Below are 21,808 nucleotides of genomic sequence, written 5' to 3' on the forward strand. Positions count from 1 at the left end.
CTTGCATGCTTTTGATGGCATTCATTAGAGTACTGTGGTTGCCATACCATTTTTGTGTATTTTCCTACATGGATAAAATGGACTTGTGGAGGTCCATGAAAACGAAACCGATGTGTAATCTCGGGTTGGCTTGTACTTGTTCGGGGAATAGGGTGATGAAAATAATTGGAGAAAGGGAAATGAATTGGAATTAGAAGAAAAAACACTGTTGATGAAACAATAGTAATTAATAGGCCAAAGGGCTAATTCTGTGACCCCATCACTCGGATTTGATTCTGTCTTGGCAATGCCTCTCTCACATGGACATGCATAAACTTGTATGGTTAATGTTCAGGACTCTGCACAGGAGTAGCCCTGATCTGTCATCCCCACCTTCCATGCTGCTTTTATCCAGCAATGTTCATTGCTTGCCATTGAGGCATTAGACATTCTTGTTCTCATTGTTCTCTGGCCTTGGTGGCCATGTGTAGTACTACGCCTTATTCAGATCGCTTGCCTCCGTGTTTATGGGAGGAGCTGTAGGTAACCTAGTTGTGATGGGGCCTCTAAAGCCATAGGGACAGCTCTGTGGGGAACTTCACCAATGCGGGCATGATGTACCGGCTTACCATATCATTGTTAATTCCCAATCATTCAGTTGCACAGTAACAAGTCTGCTTTTAGTTTAGTTTAGGGATACATAGTGGAAATAGGCCCTTCGGCCCACCGAGTTCACGCCAACCAGCGATCAAACATACACTAGTTCTATCTTTTACACTAGGGACAATTTACAGAAGCCAATTAACCTACAAACCCGCACATCTTTGGGATGTGGGAGGAAATAGGAGAACCCCAGAAAAAAAACCCCGCACTGTCATGGGGAGAATGTACAAATTCCACACAGACAGCACCCGTAGTCAGGAATGCACCCGGGTCTCTGGCGCTGTAAGGCAGCAACTTTACTGCCACGCCACTGTGCCGCCCTTCATTGTCAAGCCTGTGTTGCAGAGTGCTCACATGTTTCGAGACCGATGAACTTGTAAGATCAATCAGTACCACTGCAGTCCCATATCTCCTGTGCTCCAGAATTGTTTGTTACTCTCAACTGTGCGGTCAGGACAAGCATGCTCTTTTAGAATGAAAACAATGAGTCTTTCCTTTGTTGGGGCTTGGGACACTGATTATCTCATGGGTTATTGACTACCTCACAGAGTCTTAGAGGAAGTGCCTTTATTTTCATTGTTGTGTCAGATCAAGCGAGCTGACTAATCCTTTGCTGTCAAACAGAGCAGAGCCAAATTAAATTGCTGCGAGGCGAATATTAGCATGATCTCACCCTGATCATGACGACATGGTAACTTTACCTCAGGCAGTACACGGAAAATGTTGAGGAACAAAAGCCGAAAGCAAAAAAATCATCTTTGGTGGTGAGTAGGTGAGGGCAATTGTTTATAAGGCTATTGATTTATTTAGTTAACCTGCCTGTGTTCAATTCAATCATCGCAACCAAAACTGAAGGCCCTTCTGTTCAGTTTAGTTTTTAGAAGGATGAGAGGATATCTTATTGAAACATATAAGATTATTAAAGGTTTAGATGCAGGAAACATGTTCCCGATGTTGGGGGAGTCCAGAACCAGGGGCCACAGTTTACAAATAAGGGGTAAGCAATTTAGAACGTAGTTGAGGAAAATCTTTTTCACACAGAGGGTTGTGAATCTGTGGAATTCTCTGCCGCAGAAGGCAGTGGAGGTCAATTCTTTGTATGCTTTCAAGAGAGAGTTGGATAGAGCTCTTAAAGATAGCGGAGTCAGGGGATATAGGGAAAAGGCAGGAACGGGGTACTGTTTGTGGATGATCAGCCATGATCACAGTGAATGGTGGTGCTGGCTCAAAGGGCCGAATGGCCTACTCCTGCACCTATTGCCCATTGTCTATTGTCTATTGTCACGTGTACCGAGGTACAGTGAAAAGCTTTTGTTGCCTGCTAACCAGTCAGCAGAAAGACAATACATGATTACAATCAAGCCATTTCCATTGTATAGATAAATGATAATGGAATAACGTTTAGTGCAAGATAAAGCCAGCAAAGTCCGATCAAGGATAGTCCAAGGGTCATCAATGAGGTAGATAGTAGTTTAGCACTGCTATATTGTTGTGGTAGGATGATTCAGTTGCATGATAACAGCTGGGAAGAAACTGGGGCACATTACTCAGAGTTAAGTCAGCCAATGCCTGCAACCCCTGTTAGTCATTTGGTGACTATTTACGATATGTGGATATGGGGTTAGACCAATATCGGTCTTGCCTGTGATGATGCCTACTACTGCCAAGTGGCCTGCGTCACTCCTTGTGAGGCTTCACCCACCAAGATCAGTTTTCAGAAGGATGCTGGCTGCTCGCCATATAAGCTGCCCCAGTCCTGTTTCCATTGAGTTCAGAAGAAATGAAAGCAGGGCAGCACGGTGGCGCAGCGGCAGAGTTGCTGCCTTGCAGCGTTTACTGCGCCAAAGACCTGGGTTTGATCCTGACTTTGATACGGGTGCTGCCTGTACGAAGTTGTACTTTCTCCCCATGACCGCGTGGGTTTTCTCCGAGATCTTCAGTTTCCTCCTACACTCCAAAGACATACAGGTTTGTAGGTTAATTGGCTTGGTATAAAATGTAAAATTGCCCGTAGTATATGTAGGATAGTGTTAATGTGCGGGGGATCGCTGGTTGGTATGGACTCAGGGGGCCGAAGGGCCTGTTTCTACGCTGTATCTCTAAACTAATCTAAACTAAACAGGGTAGTTTTCCACTACGTGGAATGACTACAATGTGGAGCTACCATTTTGCTAAGATGCCAGGCACATTTATCAGGATGCTTGCTGGCTTTGGAACAGCTCCATCCAGGACCATAATTTGAGCGGATTGTGAACACAGCCCAGCCCATCACAGAAACCAAACTCTCTTCCGTTGACTCCATTTCTTCCTCACGCTGCCTCGGTAAGGCCAGCAGCATAATCAAGGATGAGTCTCACCCTGGCCGCTCCCTCTTCTTCCCTCTCCCATCAGGCAAAAGTATAGAAGTGTGAAAACGCACACCTCCAGATTCAGGGACAGTTTCTTACCAGCTGTTATCAGTCAACTGAACCATCATATGTACCACAACCAGAGAGCAATGCTGAACTACTATCCACCTCTTTGATGACCCTCAGACTATCCTTGATTAGACTTTGGTGGGTTTACCTTGCACCAAACGTTATTCCCTTATCATGTATCTATACACTGTAAATGGATCGATTGTAATCATGGCGCTGGAGGCAATATCCCGGTCCTTGTCCAACTCCTCTCATCCATCATTGGCAGCAGAGGATTGTATCCTGAGCTAGATCAGAAAATCAGAAAAGCAGCTTCTGGAAATCTGAAACAAAAAACAGAAAAAACTCAGCAGATCAGGCAGCATGCGTGGAAAGAGAAATATTCAACATGCTGGGCCTGTGACCCTTTCATCAGAACTGGGGAAAGGGGGAAATGCAAGAAGATTTTTGCTAGGAGGGAACTTGGGAGAAGGTTGAGTCGAATAATGGGATGAGATGGGTCAAAATGACTTAATGGGGACAACCAGCATCAGAGTAAGCTTCTGGGTCTAAGTAATAAGTTCTGAATCATGAGATGGTGGGACTTGCCTGGTAGGGGCTAGTCATATGGGTGCAGGATTAGAAAAAATACTAAAAGTGGAAAATACTGGAAAAACTAAGCAGATCAGGCAGCATCTGATGAAAGAGAAGTAGTCAACATTTCAGATGGGGGGGGTGTTTCATCGCATTGTTCATCCACTCGGAATCGCTTTCCTTAGCAATTTTACTAGAGAGATAATCGACTTAATACTTTAGAGATACAGCGTTGAAACAGGCCCTTCGGCCCACCAACCGACACTGACTAGGGATCACCCCTGTACACCAACGCAATCCTACACACTAGGGACAATTTACAATTTACAGAAATCGATTAACCTACAAACCTGTATGTCTTTGGAGTGTGAGAGGAGGCCAGAACACCCAGAGAAAACCCACGCGGTCACAGGGAAAATGCACAAACTCCAACAGACAGGATTGAACATGTCTCTGGCGCTGTAAGGCAGCAGCTCTAAATCTGCGTCACTGCGTTACCCCAGCGCCACTGCGCCAACCTTTTACCAATTGGTGGTTTTTGACTAGTTTTGAGAGGGTGTGCATGTGTAAGGGGTGGAGCCCACATTTTACAGTGTATTTCAGACAAACACTGAGGTCCGTCTCAACATTGAGCATGAAACCTTTCACACTCTTTGGCTCAGAGGCAGGGCAGGCCGCACCCTCTGTTCCGCTATGGAGTTCAATATGACCTTGTTTTTAAACTAACCAGGGGCCAAGTTGGGCTCTGCTAATGTCACCGAGCTCTGGGCAGCACCAAGGTTCTTCCTGGGAATTGCACCATGAAATCAGGATGTCCTCATTCCTGTGTCCGCCTCTTGCATCCAGCTTTCAGAGAAAATAACCAATTCAAATTGGGAAAACACATTTTTCACCATCCACAACAGCACAAAATTTCGTCTAGACTTGGCAGCCGTCTGATATCTTCATGCTTCATTCTCAGGGAGAACGTGTTAGCTAGATGTTTCTCCAGAGGGAGAGTAGGCCCAAACACGGCAGCTTAATCCATGCTAGCCCATATGTGTGCACCTTCCAGCAGTTCTCCCTCTGTGAACCGTAGCCCTGTCCTTGGTATGTGGGTGTAGAGGACAAGATTCAAGCACTCTCTGTTACCTCATGGCCAGACTCGCCAACTCAGGGCAACATGACCATTTTATCTTCCATACTGGAAATCCAAAGGTTAATTGCTCAGTGGGGGGTAAGTTTTAAATTAAATTGTTGTCACTCTGTAATGAAGGTTTGCCCAGTCGTAAGTAAGCGTAACATGATGAATAAGTCTTTGTGAGCGGAGTGATTACTGCATGCCTTTGGATGCACACTATTAGAAAGCACCGTGATGAGTCCAAACTTGCCTTGTGTGTACATACTTGATATGACGCCAGTGCTGAGAATGTCCAAGTCATTCTGCAACGGTTTTGCTCCCTCTATTCAAAAGTCTTGGCATTGAACTTTATTTGTCTAGTTCTCTCCTTCAGTTTAAAATTAAAGGGGAACGCAATCACATACTTCCTCCCCACCCCCACCACAGATGTCAAGTCTTCAACCTCTGGCAACATCCAAACTGCCATGGATTGGCCTCATCCCAGAAGAATCTTGATATCTCCAAATTTATCTACGATATCTACGACGACTCCCATTTCCTCCAAATACAAGGCGTAGCTATGGGCACGCGCATGGGCCCCAGCTACGCCTGCCTCTTTGTAGGGTACGTCAAACAATCCTTGTTCGAGGCATACCGTGGCCCTATCCCCAATCTCTACCTCCGCTACATTGACGACTGCATTGATGCTACTCCTGCACCCATGCAGAACTCACTGACTTCATCCATTTCACCACTAACTTCCAACCGGCACTCATATTCACCTGGACCATTTCCGCCATCTCCCTGCTGTTTCTAGACCTCATTATCTCCATCGCAGGTAACAGACTACTTACCGACATCTACTACAAACCCACTCACTCCCATGGCTATCTGGCCTACACTTCTTCCCACCCTGATTCCTGTAAGGACTCTATCCCCTACTCCCAATTCCTCCGTGTATGCCGCATCTGCATCCAGGATGAGGTGTAACAAACCAGGGCATCGGAGATGTCCTCAATCTTTAGGGAACGGGGGTTCCCCTCTTCAACTATAGATGAGGCTCTCACCAGGGTCTCCTCTTATGTCCCGTAGCTCCGCTCTCACTCCCCATCCACCCACTCGTAACAAGGGCAGAGTCCCCCTTGTCCTCACCTTCCACACTACCAGCAGTCACATATAACAGATAATCCTCTGACATTTTCGCCATTTCCAACGGGATCCCACCACTGGCCACATCTTTCCATCTCCTCCCCTTTTGGCTTTCCTCCACTCCCTCCGTAACTCCCTGGTCAATTCGTCCCTTCCCACCAAAACCACCCCCTCCCCTGGTACTTTCCCTTGCAACTGCAGGAAATGCTACACTTGTTGCTTTACCTCCCCCCTCGACTCCATGCAAGGACCCAAGCAGTCTTTCCAGGTGAGGCAGAGGTTCACTTGCATCTCCTCCAACCTCATCTATTGCATCTGCTGTTCTAGGTGTCAACTGCTCTACATCGGTGAGACCAAGCGCAGGCTTGGCGATCACTTTGCCCAACACCTCCGCTCAGTTCGCATTAACCAACCTGATCTCCCGGTGGCTCAGCACTTCAACTCTCCCTCCCATTCCGAATCCGACCTTTCTGTCCTGGGCCTCTTCCATGGCCAGAGTGAGGACCACCGTAAATTGGAGGAGCACCATCTCATATGTCGCTCGGGTAGTTTACACCCCAGCGGTATGAACATTGACTTCTCCAATTTCAGGTAGTCCTTGCTTTCTCCCTACTTCCCCTCCCCTTCCCAGCTCCCCCACTGCCTACTGTCTCTGCCTCTTCCTTTCTTCTTCCCACCCCCTCGCCCCCACATCAGTCTGAAGAAAGGTCTCGACCCGAAACGTCACCAATTCCTTCGCCTCATAGATGCTGCTGCACCCTCCGAGTTTCTCCAGCATTTTTGTCTACCTTTGAAATCTGCAAAGACTGAAATGCTTTATGCTTTGTACATGTGTACAAAGATGTACATGTACGCAGACATACCCAATGCAGGAGTTGCGGTCCATATTGATCCAATTAAAAAAGGTGTTGGATAGATCGGCACAGTGGCACAGCGGTAAAGTTGCTACTAAGCAGCACCAGGGTCACTAGTTTCGATCCTGACTACGGGTGTTGTCTGTACGGAGTTTTACGTTCTCTTATGACCACGTGGTTTTTCCCTGGGTGCTCTGGTTTCCTCTAACACTCCAAAGACATACAGGTTTGTAAGTTAATTGGCTTTGGTAAAAACTGTCTATTCGAGTACATAATAAATGCATTGAACTGCTCCCATCACTTATGACCTTATACCATAAAAATGCAGCAAAAAAACCTCACTGACAGGAATCTAATTTTTCAAGTTTAGCCAACATTCCTTTACTATCATATTTAAATGATTTAATTTGGATGATATCTTCATTCCTTTGAGATGTAGCCGTAAATGCATTCCAATTACTGTTTGAATGTGGCCACTGTTCCTTTGCAGGAAACGTTGTAGCCAGTTTATAAACAACAAGGCCCCCAAACCACGAGCAGATAAATAATGAGTTAACCTGTTTTGTTGGTGTTGTTTAAGCAATGAATGCTGCTTACTGTACTGAAGCAACCCCTGCTGTTCTTCACCTGAACGGGCAAGACTTTTGTCATGATCCAGGATGAGTCTGTCATACAGCATTGAAACAGGCCCTTTGGCCCAAATCATCCATGGCAACCAAGTACCTACCGTGGCCAGTCCCATCCCCCCCCCGTTTGGCCCATATCCTGTGAAACATTTCCTATCCACAGACCTGTTAAAATATCCTTTAAATGTAGCTCCTGTACCTGCCTCAACCACGTTGTATGGTAGCTTGTTCCATTTATCCACCATCCTCTGAGTGAAAATCCTGGGTTGCTCAGATTCCTTCTTACCTTAAACATGTGCCTTTTAGTTTTTGATTCCCTTACCCTGGGGAAAGGTTGTGTGCATTTACACTATTTATGCTCTTCATGATTTTCTACATCTCCATAAGGCTCCGACACTCCAAGGAATAAAGTCCTAGCCTGCCCAATTTCTCCCGATAACTAAGACCCTCTGGTCCTGCCAACATCCTCGTCAATCTTTCCCACACTCTTTTCAGCTGAATGGCTTCTTTCCTGAGATTGATAGTGAGTGCAGACAAACAGTTATATTAAAGTTAAAGTTACATCCCACCTTCTCTTGAAGTCCTTCTTGTGTGTGCTCAAGCTGAGGATGCAGGATGTTCTTCTAAGAAGGGTTGTCCAGGCTCCTGGTGTGTTTCTGAACCCAGACCCTGTGAACCAACATAATCTGCTTCTCTACATGTCTGCATTATCCTGGTGAGGAGAGGGATCATCGCCCCACTGGAGGTAGAGGAGACAATGAGGGAGATAGGAAGAGGGTGAATGAATCTTCAAAGCAGTCATCGATGAGATTGGAAAACAGAAAGGGTGGGTGATGAGAGTGCATGTCAGGGGGACAAGATGGAAGGGTAGAAAGAAAGAACTACAGAAGCTGGTTTATACCAAAGACTGACACAAGGTGCTGGAGTAACTCAGCGGGCCAGGCAGCATCTGTAGAGATAAAAGAAAGGTGACGTTTCGGGTCGGGACCTTTCTGCAGATTAATTTGGTTGGGTAGTTAGCCATGGTAAGTTGCTTTTACTATCCAGTGAGTGGTAGAATCAGGGAGGAATTGATGAAATGTGGGAGAATAAAGTGGGATTGGTGTAACTAGGGCGTGATGATAGGCACACACAGTGGGCCATAGATCCTGTTACTATGCCGTGTGACTATGAAGGTTGGGGAGTGCTGGGTAATTAGAATGAGAACGAGGAAGAATGGGTGTGACTTGGATAACATCCATGGTACTGATGTGGCTGTGATGAACTAACTCAACGCAGGACAATACTGAAGCCTGGGGTCTTGGGGAAACAGACAATCGCTTCCAGCCTGCTCTGCACAACAATCAGAGAGTTTAATTGTTCACCTTTCTCTGGGGGACTACAAGCCACATTGCATTGACTTAACCAAGGCTTTATCTTGTTGCTTCCCGGGGCTGTGGTCATCAAGTTATAAATACTGCACTACTGCAGCAAGTTAAGAATGATTCGATCGATTTGCATGCACTTCCACTGTGGTGTCGCTTCCCATTTTGTTCACTTCATTCCAAGGTGAGATCAGGTCAGGGTAACATAAGATGGCTTCCGGTGCCATGTTGGTTGTAATATTGTTGCTGAGGCACTGCAAATCCCTCAGATTTGCACTGAATGCATTGACTAAGCATAGGTTATCATGTCCCATTACAAAAAGCTGCTACTGTAATGTAAACACAGTGACATTGCGCTAACATTGACTCTGGGTTCATGTAAGATGGATGATCATGAATCAAAAGACCCCCCCCACCCCTTATTGCCCCGCATCCCACTTGCTCTTTATTCCCATTAACTTCACTCAGGAAATTGTTACAACGATTAAAGAATGTATTCAAACCGTGCGATTTCTGAAGAAGGGTCTCGACTCAAAACATCACCTATCCATGTTGTCCAGAGATTTGCCTGACCTGCTGAGTTACTACAGCACATGGCGTCCTTTTGTGTATTAACCAACATCTGCAGTTCTTTATTTCTAGATTATTTTTGATTTCGTACCTCCAATGAAACCTTGCCTGAAACTGTTAATTATTAACATGTTAAAAAAAAATTATAACTGCTGCAAAAAGCAAATATTTTGATTTATCAGAAACTCTGTTGAAAGTCCCTGTTTAATTTGTTTTTCTCTGTAACAGCTTGTAAAGGCAAAATACATTTTTTTAAACCTGGTTTCCCTTTAATAATGCTTTATTCCCCCTCACCCACCATTCATTATTTCAAAATATACATTATAATTGAAATGAAATGGAAGTACGTGCCCATCTAATTCTATTCCACAAAGTCAGCCTTCACTTGTTATGTCTTCTATCTCTCTAAACTTTTACCTGGATTTTACTTTAGTTTAGTATAGAGATACAGCGCTGAAACAGGCCATTCGGCCCACCAGGTCCGCGCCGACCACCGATCCCTGCACATTAACGCACGAGGCACAATTTACACATACACCAAGCCAATTAACCTGTAAGTTTTTAGAGTGTGGGAGGAAACCGATGATCTCGGAGAAAACCCACGCGGTCATGGGGAGAACGTACAAACTCCGTACAGACAGTAGCCGTAGTCGGGTTCGAACCCGGGTCTCTGGCGCTGCAAGTGCTGTAAGGCAGCAACTCTAGCGCTGCGACACCGTGCCACCCGCTTTTCAGAAAGCTTTTGAGAAGGTGCTGCATGTGAGGCTGTTAATGAAGATGAGAGCCCATGGTATTAGAGGAAAGATATGGAAGGCTCCATATCAACATGGATAGAAGGTTGGCTGAATGGCAGAAGGCAAACAGTGGGAATAAGGGGATCTTTATCTGGTTTGCTGCCAATCACTAGTGGTGCTCTGCAGAGGTCGGTGCTGGGACCACTACTCTTCCCATTGTATGTGTAGGGAATTTAAGGTTTTGTGGACAAGTTTGAAGATGATACAAAGATAGGTGGAGGGGCAGATGGTGTAGAGAAAGCAGGGACTCTGCAGAACGATTTTTGAACATAAATAATGATGAATAAAATGGGTTAAAGCAAAATTCAGCAGATCTGGTGTGTCAACAATATTGTTATTTTCAGGAAAATAAAGCTTACTTCTAACTAAATGATATTATCCTGTAAATGCCATTCCACATCAAATGGCTCTATTCTACGATAAGCAGAGCTGTTAGCTTCTGTTTTGCTTGCACTTAAAAAGGCTGCTTAAACATTAACGCTTGCAAACTGCTTCATGCTGGTTGCATTTTCTTTTCAATTGAGAAATCTTAGTGAAATGTCAAAAGACATAACTGAGGACTCCATTGAAGATGAGATATAAAAAGCAAAAGTGATATGGCAATGACAAGCCTATAACTTATAGGAATGTGTTAAAATGGGAGCATTAGTTTTGAGGCTGCGGGTTGCTTGAGGCTGCCGATGCTTTGTAAAGGATCTGTCCCACTTGGGCGTCATTTACGCGACAGGCCAGTAGTGACTGACGCATGACGGTCGCGCGCAAATCACGTGTCATCGTACGTCAGCACAGCCGTCTGGTGCGCGTGACGTCATTAGAATACCCTGCTTCCCTATTCTGCATCATAACCATCATGGAAGAACTACAGATTTTATTGCTACAGCAACAACAGAGACTTCTGTTAGCAGCAGCCCTAATACTTACAGATCAGCCAGGCAGGAGTACAACAGGAAAGGCCAGCAAGAAACCCAGGAAGAGGTCTGTGTGGATGAGGTTAGAGGTTACATGACGCGTAAAAGGCGGGCCGACTGCGTATTGGCGGCGTGCGGCGGCGCATGCATGCGGACTTTGATGCACGGTGACGTCACCCGCGATACATGTGCGACGTCGGGACGTCAGCGTGCGACGCCAATGCGTCAGCGTGCGTAAGCAACACGTCACGCAGGTGGCACACGAGGATTTCGGTACACTACATGCGATTCACTACATGCGATTCCACGCCTCACCATGCACTATGCGCGCGTTACCCACACGCCCCCCAGGCGTCACGACGCGTCGACCAATTTTCTACATGACGCGTAAATGAGGCGCAAATGATGCCCAAGTGGAACAGGCCCTTAAGCTGGTGCACAGAGTTCTGACCGGTGTGGGGTCAAGGGGGAGTTTACAAGATTAGGGGGAATGAGAAAAGGACATTGGAAGAAATATCTGATCAACGTTTTCATTGACGATCTAATAAGTAAAACAGGCAAATGAATAAATGTCACATCAGATTTACTGTCTCTTGAGACTTGAGACTCCCAGTAATTTTGCCCACTGGTCTGTTTAGTTGTTAGTTTAGAGATACAATGCGAAACAGGCCCTTCGGCCCAACGTGTCCATGCCGACCAGCGATCCCCGCACATTAACACTATAATACACACACTAGGAACATTTTACATTTATAGCACGCCAATTAACCTACAAACCTGTACGTCTTTGGAGTGTGGGAGGAAATCGAAGATCTTGGCGAAAACCTACCCAAATCACGGGGAGAACGTACAAACTCCGTACAGACAAGCACCTGTAGTCGGGATTGAACCATGGTATCTGCCGCTGTAAGTGCTGTAAGGCAGCAATTCTACTACGGCGCCTTCGGAGATTTTTGATCTATTTGCCATGTGCTCGGATGTTGGTACATCAACTGCTCTCAGAACATCCATGAGGATATATGAGAATATCCTGATTATTATCACTCAGACCCGATAATAACTGGTATATTCTTCCACTGGTCAGACTTTAAAATAAACAGAACATTCTTTCACACAGGAAAATAATTGGCCCATTTATAATTGAGTAACCAATAGTTTAATAATGAAGTTGATTGAAAACCATATAAAGTATTGAGTTACAGTGTTCTGTGCTTTGTAATTTGTTTAAGCATTTAATGTTTAGGATCTTGAAACGGACCTGGCCATTTCCAACACAGGCTGATAGAATTGGTCTTGGCATCAAACTTAGCATAGACATTGTGGACTGAGGAGCCTCTTCTTGGCCTGTACTGCTCTATGTTCTACATAAAAGGCTTGTTATATGAAATGGTTGGATTCAGTATTAAGTCCTGAGAGCTACACTGTGTCTATATAGGGCGGCACAGTGGCGCAGCGGGAGAGTTGCTGCCTTACAGAGCCAGAGACCTGACTATGGGTGCTGCCTGTATGGTAGACACAAAGTGCCAGAGTAACTCAGCGGGACAGGCAGCATCTCTGGAGAGAAGGAATGGGTGACGTTTCGGGTCAAGACCCTTCTTCAGACTGATCCTCAAGGTGCTGCCTGTATGGACCTTGTATGTTCTCCCTGTGCCCGTGTGGGGTTTCCCTGGGTGCTCCAGTTTCCTCACACACTCAAAGACGTAGAGGTTTGAGGGTTAATTGTTTTTGGTAAAACTTGTAAATTGTCCCTAGTGTGTAGTGTCAGTGTGCAGGGATCGCCAGTTGGAGTGGACTCGGCGCACCGACGGGCCTGTTTCCACCTGTATCTCTGAATTCCAAACTCTAAAGAAGATGAGGTCCGAAGAAGGTTCCCAGCTCGCAACGTTGCCTGTCCATTCCCTCCACAGATGCTGCATAACTCGCTGAGTTCCTCTGGCACTTTGTATTTTGCTTGAGATTCCAGCATCTGCAGTGCCTTGAGCCTAGATGGGGAAGGGTTCCTTGAGCTTACATTGAGACTTACTGGGAAAGCGCTGTAGACCAAAGGCAAGGAGGTCAAAGTGGACAGAGTACGATCTGCCAACTGTATTTACCACCTCCCACACTGTCCAGGTGGTGCAGGGACAAAAGCCACAGCCTGCTGCTGCCTGTACATGTCCCATCAGTGGAAGGGGGAGGGAGGTGCACTTTAGGGATTTTTATAATCGGAGACAGGAAATTAACAAAGTGCAAGCAAAAGGAATACCAGCTCGAATAAATGAGTAGGGTAAGGTTCGTTTGAATAAAAATGTATTCAATAATGTATTGAGCTGTGGAGGCAATGTGACCCGTAGACAGATTCCTGAGGCTCCCATCAGCAGCACTGTTATACGAATGGCAGCAAGTGAGCCCCCATCCCGATGACCCCCTTAAGATAGACACAAAGTGCTGGAGTAAATCAGCGGGCCAGGCAGTATCTTTTATTGGTTTAGTTTAGAGATACAGTGCAGAAACAGGCCCTTCAGCCCACCAAGTCTGAGCCGACTAGCGATCCCCGTACACTGACATTGTCCTACACAATAGGGACAATTTACAATTTTTACTAAAGCCAATTAACATACAAATCTGTAAGTCTTTCGAGTGTGGGAGGAAAGTGGAGCACCCGGGGAAAACCCATGTGGTCACGAGGAGAAGGTACAAACTCCGTACAGACACCACCCGTAGTCGGGTTCAACCAGAGACTCTGGCACTGTAAGGCAGCAGCTCTACCCCTGCGCCACCCTGCCGCCAATTCTGGAGAAAAATGATGGGTGACATTTCGGGTTTGGGATCCTTCTTCAGACTGAAAGTAGATTCCTTTCTACATGTTTTGTCTGATCCCCATCTACCCCTTCACCAGAAATCCCAGCCATCATTGTTATGTTTGTGTCTTTCCTGACTGTCATGGTAGTGGCTGAAAATCGAAGATGCAACTACCTGCTCCAGTATAAGATGTCTGCTGCCCGGCCACACACCCACAGGCCTGTCTCAGGAACGTCCTGGTCCCCTTGACATCACAGCAAAGCAGTTGTACAGCTCTTGGTTGGGTTACATACATTCGCAAGAGTAACTGACTATATGGTTTGTGCATGCATGCATAAGATGCATGTGTGTAGATGTGGGTGAATCAGTGTTCATTGTAGAAATGCATAACCAGATACGTGCATATGAAACATTCATCATGCCTAACACTGACATCTTGGAGTGCTGCCCAAGGAAACTGGAGCCCTGGACAGGACAGAGGATGGCATTGTGCTTGGGCTGCTTCTTTTAACAGGAAGAAAGTCAATTGTACATTCACTTTGTTTGTACTGACTGCTGACCCACCATCATGTATCGGGTTGCAGTTGGCAAGAGGCCTGAGCTTGTGAATTCTGCCTCCATCGGTACGGAGCAGGTCTCATGCACGGGGGTGAGGTCCCACATCAAAGCTCTGCATGTGTAGGAAGAGATTACAGGTTCACATTGAAGATGGACACAAAATGCTGGAGTAACTCAGCGGGTCAGGCAGCATCTCTGGAAAAAAGAAATAGGAGATGTTTCGGGTCGAGACCCTTCTTCAGACTGAGAGTCAGGGGAGAGGGAAACTAGAGGTAGGAAAAGGTACAAAGAACAAGTCATTGAAAAGTGTGTAATGGGCTGACTTTAATTTGTTCTTTTCACATTTTTCATTCATTTGTTCTTTGTCGCTTTTCCACACTCCACAGACGTACAGGTTTGTAGGTAAGTTGGCATTGGCAAAATTGCAAATTGTCCCTAGTATATAGGATAGTGCTGGTGTACGGGGGTCACAGGTTGGCATGGACTGTTTTGGCCTGTTTCCACCCTGTATCTCTCAAGTCTAAAGAACAGGAGAATTCAATGGAGAGTGCGACCAAGGTCAGGATTGAACCTGGCGCCATGGGACCTCAGCCACGAGCCTATGCCACCCTCATGGACAGGTGTTCCAGTGGCAGATAATGCCAAAATATTCCTGTGGATATGTGGCCATCTGCACTTGTTGGACTGTGCCAAACCTCACCAGTGCCATCAGTATCAGGGAGCCATGTGTAAGCTTTGTCTTGTACTGGTTTCAACCTGAGGATCTGTATTTAGATGAAATAACATAATCAGTTAAGTATAGCGATACAGTGCGGAAACAGGCCCTTCAGCCCACTGAGTTTACGCTGACCAGCAGTGCCCCCTAAATAAGCACTGTTCTACACACTTGGGACAATTTACAATTTTTTTTTAACCAAAGCCAATTAACCTATAGACCTATGCGTCCTTGGAGTGTGGGAGGAAACTGGAGCACCCAGGGAAAACCCACACGGTCATGGGGGAGAACATAAAACTCCGTACAGACAGCACCTTTAGTCAGGATCGACCCCGAGTCTCTGGTGCTGTAAGGCAGCAATTCTACTGCTGCACCACCGTACGGAACATCTATTTCGGCTCCTTTGGCTGCCGCACTTAAAAGAATAAAAAGTGCTAACATGCCAACTTGGAAAGATATGAAAAAGTACACCATCTTCCTGGCTTCAGTACCAGCTGAACTAGTTCCATGCGAGGACATCTGTTCCCACTGTGACGTGCTGGCAAGACTTGGCAGAGGCGATTGCCTGAATTTTTTTGTGCGATTGCAGTTAATGAGACAAGTCAGCCACTCAATAAACTGTCCTCCTGACTGTTCTGTCGAAATTAGTATCAAGAAATGCGTTGTTAACGTGTTTGTTTAGTTTAGTTCAGTTTAGAGACACAGCGTGGAAACAGGCCCTCCGGATCACCGAGACACACTAGGGGCAATTTACAATATACCAAGCCAATTAACCTACAAACTTATACGTCTTTGGAGTGTGGGAGGAAACCGGAGATCCTGGAGAAATCTCACGCAGGTCATGGGAAGAACGCTCAAACTCCGTACAGAAAAGCACCCATAGTCAGGATTGAACCTGGATCTCTGGCTCTATAAGGCAGCAAGTCTACCACTATGTCGTTGTGTTGTTATTTGGTTTAAGCCATTGAATAATGTCAACGTCACCCAATTTGATGGGGTTTCAGAAATCTAAGCAAGAGAGTTCGGAAGTCAGTTTTAGTTTTAGCTAGTTATTGCAAATCCATAATGGCATTAAGCAGCCGTTGCTGTTATATTGGAGTGCCTGATCTGCAGGGGTGCTGGAGTTTGCATGCCTTGGCCTGTGCCAGATGGAGTGTATAGCTGTCCTTGCAGACAGGAGCAGATGCAGTACTCTCTGCTCTCTTTGTATGTCCCATCTTACACAGTAGAAACAAGAAACTGCAGATGCTGTTTTACACAAGATGCTGGAATAACTCAGCTTTAACTCAGCATCGCTGAAGAACATGGGTAGGTGACGTTTGGAGTCGAGACCCTTCTGCTGACCGACCAAAAAGGGACCCGAAACGCCACCTATCCATGTTCTCCAGAGATGCTGCCCGACCCACTTAGTTACTCCAGCACTTGGTGTCCTTTCCCAGCTTACACAGTCCCATTCCCCCACCACATCTGAACTCAATGCTCTGCGCTGACTTTCCAGCAGTGTCTCAGTCATAAAATTCTTTCTTGTTTTCATATCCCTCTAATAAATCGTACCGCTTTTGGCCAAACTTTTAATTACCTGTAAAACGATACCCTCATGAGGCTTGGTATCAGATTTTCTACAAGGCTTCTGTGAAGCACTTTGCTTTTAGTTAAAGATACTTCATAAGTATAAATTGGGCTGTGTGTGTGGTGCCAGACGTATTTTACACTGAGGTTGTTCTTTGGTACCGAGAGTTGCGCAGCTTTGCTTCCAGTTACCATTTAGCACATTTCAGCACTGCTCTGTAGTTACTTGATTTACGAGGTCTGCTTTCCATCTTGTGAGGCCAAAAGGAAAAATGCGTTCAGGATATCCCTCCCCTCCTGTACGTTGTTTATCGACTCCCAGGTGAGGCCTGGTCGACTGCTCAGCTTGAGTGGGGTGTGGTGAATAAGCCAGGGTTCCTGCACCCCTGCAGCCCTTACTGCAGCTTGTTCCTGTACACCAGACTGAACATGGCCATTATATAACTGCCATGGACTATCTATGAGTGTTTTGTAAGACCACAGTGCGTCAGTGGCTTAGGAAAAACTTTAGACTTTAGAGAACAGCACGGAAACACGATACCTTTGGCCCACTGAGTCCGCACCGACCAGCGATCAGCTCGCACACTAACACTATCGTACACACTAGGGATAATTCTAGAACTTATCGAACCTATACATCTTTTGAGTGTCAGAGGAAACTGGTGCACTCGGAAAAAACCTATGTTGTCACAGGGAGAACATACAAACTCAGTACAGATAACACCCATAGTCAGGATCGAACCCAGATCTCTGGCGCTGTAAGGCAACAAGTCTACCGTTGCGCCACCTTGCTGCCAAAGGAAGGGAATAAATGAGATCGAAAAAAATGCCGGTCTGGGTTAAAATGTGGTTGTGAGTCGGAGAGCAGGAGGAATCACAGCGGGGGAGCAGCGAGAGAGGGTGGTGCTGAACTCTTGTCGGAGAGAGGAGGAGAACTTCAAAGTAGGCGTACCTTGAGGCGATTTTGCAATGGAGCAAACAAATTGTGTCGGAAGGAACTGCAGATGCTGGTTTACATCGACCGATGTGGTTGGTTTACACACTGGTGTAAACCAGCATCTGCAGTTCTTTAAAGCATGGCTGGACCTTCAATATTCTAGCCCAACACCACTGGATGACCTTCCATGAGGCAAGCTCTTGTGATTCATTCAGCCATCACTTCCACAAGGCAGTCGCAGTGTCATAGAGTGCCATCGCCCTGTTTGACCCACTGAGTATTCCCAACATTTTGCTTTTGTTTTCGTTCAGATTTCCGGCATGTGCAGTATTTGATCCTCCATCTCTGAAACGCATTATTTGTCCCTGATCTCATTGTAAGGTCATTCCACTATTCCCATATTACACGAGTGATTTATGCTTCAAAATAAATTTAATTGCCTGTAAAGTCCTATAGGATGTACTGAGATCATAAACGCCAACACTTTCTTCCTTCCTTGTTTCCTTCCTTTTGTAAGGAAGGAGAAATAAAATCACCTTGTGCAACAAATGCCAGACCCAGTCAGAAGCTGGGTAATGGGGAACATTTGGCATCTGTGTCGAGGTTTGCTATTCACAAGTGTTATGCTTGGATGAGAAATTCCATACAATCTAGGAAACGGGAAGTGGTTTGTCAGGCAGGAATTTTGTGCTCCGTTCTTTTAGAAAATGAGCTTCATTTACCTCGTAACATCGGACCTCGGCTTGCCAATTCTGTGCAGCACCATTAAGCCACGCTTCGTCCTGGTGGGTGGCATGAGTTAGTATCGAAAACTGTTCTGTCACTTGTAAAAATGAAGTATTTTACTTGTTGGAGATGTTTTCCTCCTCCTCTGCCACTCGACACAAGACCTCCAGACGCCGGCTGAAGAAAATTGCAGATTCCTGGTTATTCGCAGGCTCTCCATCGTCACAGTGCTGCTAGTTGGATAGAAGGGGCATGTGGAAGAAAGGGACAGCCAACCCTTCCCTGGTAACTCCATTCCCTACTGCCTATGTGGCACCCATGCTAACGGAACAATATAGGCACGAAGGCACAGCCTGTCGCTCACTCCTAACGTCAGTGAACCAAATTATACATTCTAAAGATGCATCATTGAGCCATACAGCCCAGCATATCCATGTCGTCTCTTCACCCCCCATTTACTCTAATCCTACACTAGGCCATCTTATTCTCCCCCCACCCCCCCAACATTCCCATCAACTTGCCCCAGATTCTACCTCAACCCAGTGGTGATTTGCAGTGGCCAGGTAACCCAACACTCTTTGGGAGTGGAACGAGTGTTCCTGAAAAAAATCCAGGAAAAACGTGCAAACTACACCCAAGACAACAGGAGAGATCAGGATTGAACCCGTGTCTCTGGTGCTGTGAGGAGGTGGCTCTGTTGGCTGTAACATCTTGCTGAGTAATGTGTCTTTCATGACTAAAGTGTATTTGGTTTTGTCATGGCGAAACAGTATTTATTGCCAACACCATGTCAGCCAGTGAGCTGATGATAGGACGGGTTATGTGATTAAAATATTAAGTATATCATTTTTATTAAAAAATCCACCAGTCTTTGTTAACTGGCACAGAGGTGTGGCTAGTAGAGTTGCTGCCTCACAGCTCCATTGACCCAGAATCAATCCTGACATCTAATGCTGTCTGAACGGAGTTTGCATGTTCTCCCTGGGTTTCCTCTGGGTGGTCTTTCATCGAAAGACTTGAAGATTCAAAGGTTAAGTGGCCACAGCAAATTATCCCATTGTGTGAAGATTGACACAAAGAGCTGAAGTAACTCAGCGGTTCAGACAGCATCTGTGGGGAAAAGGAATAGGTGACATTTCGGGTCGAGACCCTTCTTCAGACTGAGAGTCAGGGGAAAGGGTTTCTCCAGCTTGTTGTGTCTATCTTCGGTACTTACGACTAGCATCACGACCTACCTACGACCTCCTACGACCTCGTAACGACCATGCTGCGAGTATGAGTCAAGGGGAAACTCGGCAGAGGTTGTGAATTAGGTCGTGAAAGTGGGACAGGCCCTTTATAGGATGATTTCAGTTCTCCTGACTGAGCAGATGTGGCTTCAGTTCAAGGCCTCTCTGGAAACCCGTAAGTGCCTGAAGGTGCTGGGATGAGCAAGACTCTCACCATTAATGATCACTGATCCGCAACCAAATCCCACGGCCAGAAGGTCCCTTTAGCTTTTGTACGGGATGTTGGATAAAATATTTTCCAAGTTGCTGAAATTGGCTCAGTCGTCAAAATGTCAAGGAGACCCCATTGGTTAAATATCTGTGAATTTTCATTAACAACGAATTGTTAAATAGCTTGTTGCACCATCTGGGCATAATGTTGATGTTTGAGCAGTTAGGATGGTTTTGCTCAAGAAAATGGACCAATTTATTTCCAGCAAGTCTCCCCTTCAATACAATCTGCTAATTTATCAGGTGTGTGCTGAAAGTGTGTCTACATGATGTGATGATGAGGACGTACTAGTAAGAAATAATGTGAATTTCCATTTGTTTCTTCACCTCTACACCTATATCACATGGGACTTGAAAATGGTGCCAAACCTGGCGACTGTATACTGAGTAGGAAGGAACTGCAGATGCTGGTTTACACCAGACACAAAATGCTGGAGTAACTCAGCGGGTCAGGCAGTATCTCTGGAGAAAAGGAATAGGTGACGTTTCGGGTCCAGACTGAGCATCGGGAGAGGGAAACTAGAGGTATGAAAAGGTTCAGAACAAATCAGAGCCGACACCGAAGATGGATAGGTGGAGCTCACAATGGTCTATTGTTGGCTGTAGAAGAGGTTATAATGAAGGGATATATAGATGCAAATGGTGGAACAAGCAGACTGACTAGGATGGGGGAGGGGTGGAGAAAGAGGGAATGCAACGGTTACTTGAAATGAGCAAAATCAATATTTATATCACTGGGTTGTAAGCTGCCCAAGTGAAATATAAGGTGCTGCTTTCTCAGTGTACTATTCCTATACACATGTACTGTATCTAAGATGTGCTTATCTATAGTGATACTTACACTGAACTGTGTACAAGAATGAATTTCCATGTACCTCAGTACACGAGACAATGAAGTACCATTGAACCTTCTTTCCACCCAATTGTCCACCTTGCCCACCATCACTCCGAAACATTTCAAGCAGCTAATTGGAAAAATGCTTTGCTGCTTATACGAAGAGCATTCTGCGGTGTCTGCCTGCCTTTGGTGTTCCACCCTAACGCTCTTCTTCCTGTGTCTCCGATTGCAGGTTGACGTGGAAGGAACGCAGGAAGTGGTGCTTTACGACCAGTCCACGCGGGACACGAACAAGCTGACAGCCGACAGCTTCACCTCCGTACTCCTGGGCAAGCTGGAGAGTTATTTCCACCATGTCTCTCTGCTGTCAGGTATGATCTATCTGGTCCACATCCTGCTTTCAATCTTCTCTCTGTTACCCCCTTTATATTGAAGAGTTACAACTTCTGTATTGAAGAGCATTTACTTAAGGTTATTTGTGGTTTCCTTAAACACCCAGGGTTGATATCATATTCTCCAACTTCTGGGAACTTGCTCTTGTCTGTATCAGAAATGGCCTGTGTTTGATTATTGAGGTTTTTGGTGAGAGGGTCCTGTAGTGTTCAGTATACAATTGAAGTTGAAAATTAAAACAAAGATATTGCAAATCTGAAAAAAAAAAACAGAAATTGCTGGAAATACTCAGAGGGTAAGGCAGCATCTGTGGAGAGAGAAATACAGATTCTCACGGAGACCCTTGGTCAGAACGGGTAAAGAGAAAAAAAAATAAAAAAATTAAGTTGCGAAAAAGATGGCAGAGGGAATGGATATGATAATGGGGATATATGTGACAGGGTGAGATCAGGTCAGATGGGTTAGTGGGGCAGTTAGAGGCTGATCATGCTCCTGTGTCTGTGTTATGTATTTCAAATTGGAGAATTGTAGGGAAATAGTCCTAGAGTCATACAGCGTGGAAACAGGCCCTTCGGCCCAACCTGCTCCAGCTATACTAGTCCCATCTGCTTGCGTTCGGCCCTTCTAAACCTGTCTTATCCACGTACCTATCTAACTGTTTCTTCAAAGTAGCGATAGTCCCTGCCTCAACTACCTCCTCTGGCAGCTCGTTCCATACACCCACCACCCTTTGTGTGAAAAAATTACCACTCAGATTCCTATTAAACCTTTGCTTTAAACCTACAAGTTGCAGTAG

At 45.7% G+C, this 21,808-nt stretch overlaps 1 protein-coding gene across 2 annotated transcripts in view; it reads left to right on the forward strand.

The window, feature by feature from the left end:
* The window catches only part of LOC116984806 (dual specificity protein phosphatase 8-like), a 194,206-nt gene that overhangs the window by 74,556 nt on the left and 97,842 nt on the right, over window positions 1–21,808 (forward strand). For both annotated transcript variants that reach the window (XM_033039187.1, XM_033039188.1), the window contains one exon: window positions 20,852–20,990. In XM_033039187.1, the coding sequence (XP_032895078.1) occupies window positions 20,852–20,990 (139 nt within the window). The remainder of the gene's footprint in view (window positions 1–20,851; window positions 20,991–21,808) is intronic.

The sequence above is a fragment of the Amblyraja radiata genome, chromosome 20 (genome assembly GCF_010909765.2).
Source record: "Amblyraja radiata isolate CabotCenter1 chromosome 20, sAmbRad1.1.pri, whole genome shotgun sequence".
In the NCBI taxonomy this organism is placed as follows: Eukaryota; Metazoa; Chordata; class Chondrichthyes; order Rajiformes; family Rajidae; genus Amblyraja; species Amblyraja radiata.